General features: G+C 44.7%; 1 protein-coding gene across 1 annotated transcript; it reads left to right on the top strand.

The window, feature by feature from the left end:
* Window positions 1-488: 488 nt before the first annotated feature.
* On the top strand, window positions 489-3,390 carry LOC116863809 (cancer/testis antigen family 45 member A8-like; the record flags this gene model as incomplete). Its single annotated transcript, XM_032851148.1, has 4 exons — window positions 489-663; window positions 2,302-2,424; window positions 2,796-2,889; window positions 3,271-3,390. Coding segments are annotated over exons 1-4 (512 nt in total), but the record flags the coding sequence as incomplete, so codon positions are not given.
* Window positions 3,391-3,743: the final 353 nt, after the last annotated feature.

Here is a 3,743-nt window from a genome sequence, read left to right as displayed (position 1 = left end):
ACCTGAAGTAGTCTCAGCTGCTACTTCTCCGCCATCTTGACTCCTCCCCCCAATCTGTTTGTTTCTTAAATTCTGCATGGGAGCGAACTCGTTTGCTGTTTGCCTTTCTCTGACAGACTTACTGTGCTTAGCATTCTGCTCTCTAGCTGCACCCACGTCATTGTGCATGGCAAGATTTCATTGTTGTTGACAGCAGAGTAATATTCTGCTGTAGACGTACACCATGTCTTCTTTTTCCATTTATCTGTCAGTCACCAGTCTGGCTCTTCCCAGAGTTCAGCTACTGTCGGCGATGCTGCTGTAAACATTGGGGTGCAGGTATCCCTTTAAATCAGTATTTTTGTGTTCTTTGGGTAAATACCTGGTACTGCAAATGTTGGGTCATAACGTAGTTCTATGGTAACATCCTGAGATACCTCCATCCTCTTTCAGAATGGTTGCTTTTTAGTCATTAATGGAACATGTTTCTTAATGCTCCTCAGGAAGTGATGAGTGATAAAGCAAAGGAGTCCGCTGTTGGGACCAAAAGCCAAATGAAATGTTGTGGAAAACCCATCACTGAACTTCCATTCAAGAAAAGACTGACCATGATGCTGCTGTCAGTGAGAGAGGAAGGAGAGGGTTCATCCCAGCCTGAGGGCTCAGCCATGTCCTCGGAAGATGGTGAGGATGCCCGTCCTCCCCTCCCCTCCATGACCGGACCCAGGGCAGCACTACCTCTGGCTCCTCCATGCCTCAGGGTCAGTTCTGTCCAAGGTCACTGGCTTTGGGTGAGGCTGCCATTAATTTCTCAGCACACTGGACCAGGTGTTCACTCTGTCCTTCATGGAGACATTCCTGGCTTCCCAAACTCCGCACTCTACTGGTTTCCTTTTCCTTTCTGATCTGCTTTCTCTCCTTTAACAATATCATTGCTCTTGAGTCCCACTGTTATACTGTCCCTCATTCCACACTGCCTCATCACTCAGCAAGTTGCTCCAGGAGCTTCTGAGCTCAGATCCTGCTTTCCCACTTGACCTCGTGTAGCCCATTTGTTTCTGTGTACCCAGAGTGACCATGTCCACACAGGAATCAGATCATTACATGCATATCCTGAAACCTGTCATCAACTCCCTAAGCATGCAGAACAGAATCTTAGCTCCCGACACTGGTCTCCATGCCATGCACGACCTGACCTTGCCATCCTCTCCTGCCAACTCATGTCCTCTCCGTTTCGTCCTTGCTCTCTCTACCTCTGACCTTTGTTCCATGGCCCAGGCTTGTTCCCTTGTGTGGGCTGTGCAAGGCCTTCATGGCAGCTAGGCCTCCTCCTCTGTGTGTGCACAGGCTGGCTCTGTCTCCTGCTCCTCGCTCTGCCCAGGGGTCAGCTCTTCAGAGGGCCCTCTCTAAGTATGGCTTTCTGGAGGCTTCCCCTCCTGCTCTTGCTCACATCCTTGCTGACTTCCTTCCTAACACCAAGTCAAAGTGTGTTATTCCCTTTGTCCATTGTGCACTTATTGTCTATGTTCCCCATGAGGATGTTAAGTTTCATAAGGTTTGTGATTGTCTTTGTCTGTTCTGTCTGTCTGAGTCCTTGCTGATCTCCCAGTTTTTGGCACATGCCTGGCACAAAGGAGGAGTAAAGTCTGTACAGATGTCAGACTTGGTGTAGAAAGAAATTGACCTCCTGAGACAGAAAACATGGATGAGGAAGGTCATTTACTGACTGGAATTTCTAGTGACGGGGTGCCAATATCAGGCATCCTGACATCAAGTGACATGTTCAGATTTTCACTCTGTAGAGAGCAATCACAACAACATGAAATCATGAGTGCCAGGGCTCTGTGAATGTCTGGTAATTAGTTATATTGTCCAACTTTGTTTCTGAGTGTATGCATAGTGACAAGAATAGAAGAGGCTTCTTTGTTGTATTATTTTCATGAGGTCAAATTTTCAGTACTGATACATCTAGCTGGTGTATTCTCCTGCTGCGAAAAGAAATATTAGAGACTGTGAAGCACATGGATGTGCGTATGGGGTTGCTGAAATGCACATCATTGCAGCTCCTCATTCAGTGAGGTTTCCAGAGGCACCTGTTGTTCACAGTATGCACAGGGCGGGGAGGGGAAGTGGTCGATCCCCACCTGATGGCTTCTGGTCAAAATCTGATCTCCAGAGCTTGTGAGTATGGCAGGAGACAGTATTCCACACAATTAGATTCTTTGTGTCCTGACTTAGCCAGGGTCAACAAGGGGGGGCTGATTCACAGACCTGGTAGTGATGCCCTGGTGGGAGGAATCTTTCCCAGCTGTCTCTCTGCAGATGACCCCATGGTCACAGAAATATCTGTGTCGGGAGATGTGCCAGATCAACTGCTGATACCAGTGAAAATCAATATGGAAATAAAAGAGCAATTAAAGAAGGAAATTCGACATTTTGGAGGAAGTAAGTAGGATATGAATTTTTTATCAGTGAAACCACAGGAAGTCTTTTCCATTCTATGATCCAGACTAGATTCCACTGACTTCTTGAGGCTCATCCTTTGCCAGAACTGGGTTTTCCCAATTAGAATGGTTCCTCTTTATCTTGACTAAAATGTCCCAGTAAATTTTTTTTGTTCTTTTGTATTTCTTAATTTGTTATTGCGTACTCAATTCTATTGGTGGATATGTTGAGATACCTGAAAGTAAGGATGGAACACATAGGTACTCTGTAACATTCTAGCCCTTGAATGATCACTGAGACTCCAAGATTGAGTTCTAGCTCTTCTTTGTTCTTCAGAAATATTGATGATATTGTTTTTCTAATATCTCCAGAATATGAAATAGTCTTCAAATTGCTTAAGGGAGTGCAAGGACCTCCAGAAGTGCAGAAAAAATTTGCTGTATATGCCATGAAGGAAGCAGCAAGGTGAGTGTAGGAGGAACTGTCCAGAATGTTTCACAGCAGGGCCAGTGGGCCGCTGGGTGAGGGGTGGGTTTGGGCCCTGCCTGACTTTTCTCAAACCCTGATCCTCACTCAGAGTTCATGTTGTCTCCACTTATTTAGATTGATATTATCTGAGTCTCACTCATTCTTGCAAGCTCAAGGAACCTTCTGTTCACACCCGAGTTTGAGGTGGGCCTTGACCTTGAATGGGCACTCTCTGTATTTACTGGATTGTCCTGTACCATGCAGATGTGTTTTCTGTTCTCCTGTAAACTGAGCTTCTCTTTGTATTTTCCACAGTGCGTCCTACAACATAGGTTCTTTGGGTATCATTTGGTTAATGACTTGTCTCTTTATTTTCAGATATGAAAGACAAGACTTAATAAGGCACTTGAAGAAGGTACCAGAAAAATTGGAATCTGACCAGATTCTCAAAAAAGATAATGACACTCCAAACTTACAATCCTGTTATCACAATCATCAGTGAGAAGGCAGATCCAATTGGCTGTCCTGGAGTGTGACCAGATATTGTTGATGCCTCTAGCATGAGTTTGCCAAGAAATTGTCTTTTTGAGGCTAAGAAAAAGCACTGCAACTTTCATGTTACAAGTTTCTGTTAGTAAAAGTTGAGATTTTGCCCTAAACATTTTGTCTGAATGGCTAAACTGGTGTTTTTCTGTTTGTTTTCCATTGAGTTTGGGGATATTTTTAAGCCATCAAGTAAATACTTTTCTTTTCATCGGCATGCTCTGGAACTCATTGGCAGTTATGACTGGGTACTGTCTAACTATTTCTTATTCCCTTTGTCTGGGACAAACTCTCAGCGGGTTCTGGTG

The sequence above is a fragment of the Lontra canadensis genome, unplaced genomic scaffold, assembly GCF_010015895.1.
Source record: "Lontra canadensis isolate GAN:19392208 unplaced genomic scaffold, GSC_riverotter_1.0 scaffold3303, whole genome shotgun sequence".
Classification (NCBI taxonomy): Eukaryota; Metazoa; Chordata; class Mammalia; order Carnivora; family Mustelidae; genus Lontra; species Lontra canadensis.
The sequence above is the reverse complement of the archived record's forward strand: the minus strand, read 5'-3'. Positions and strand labels throughout refer to the sequence as shown.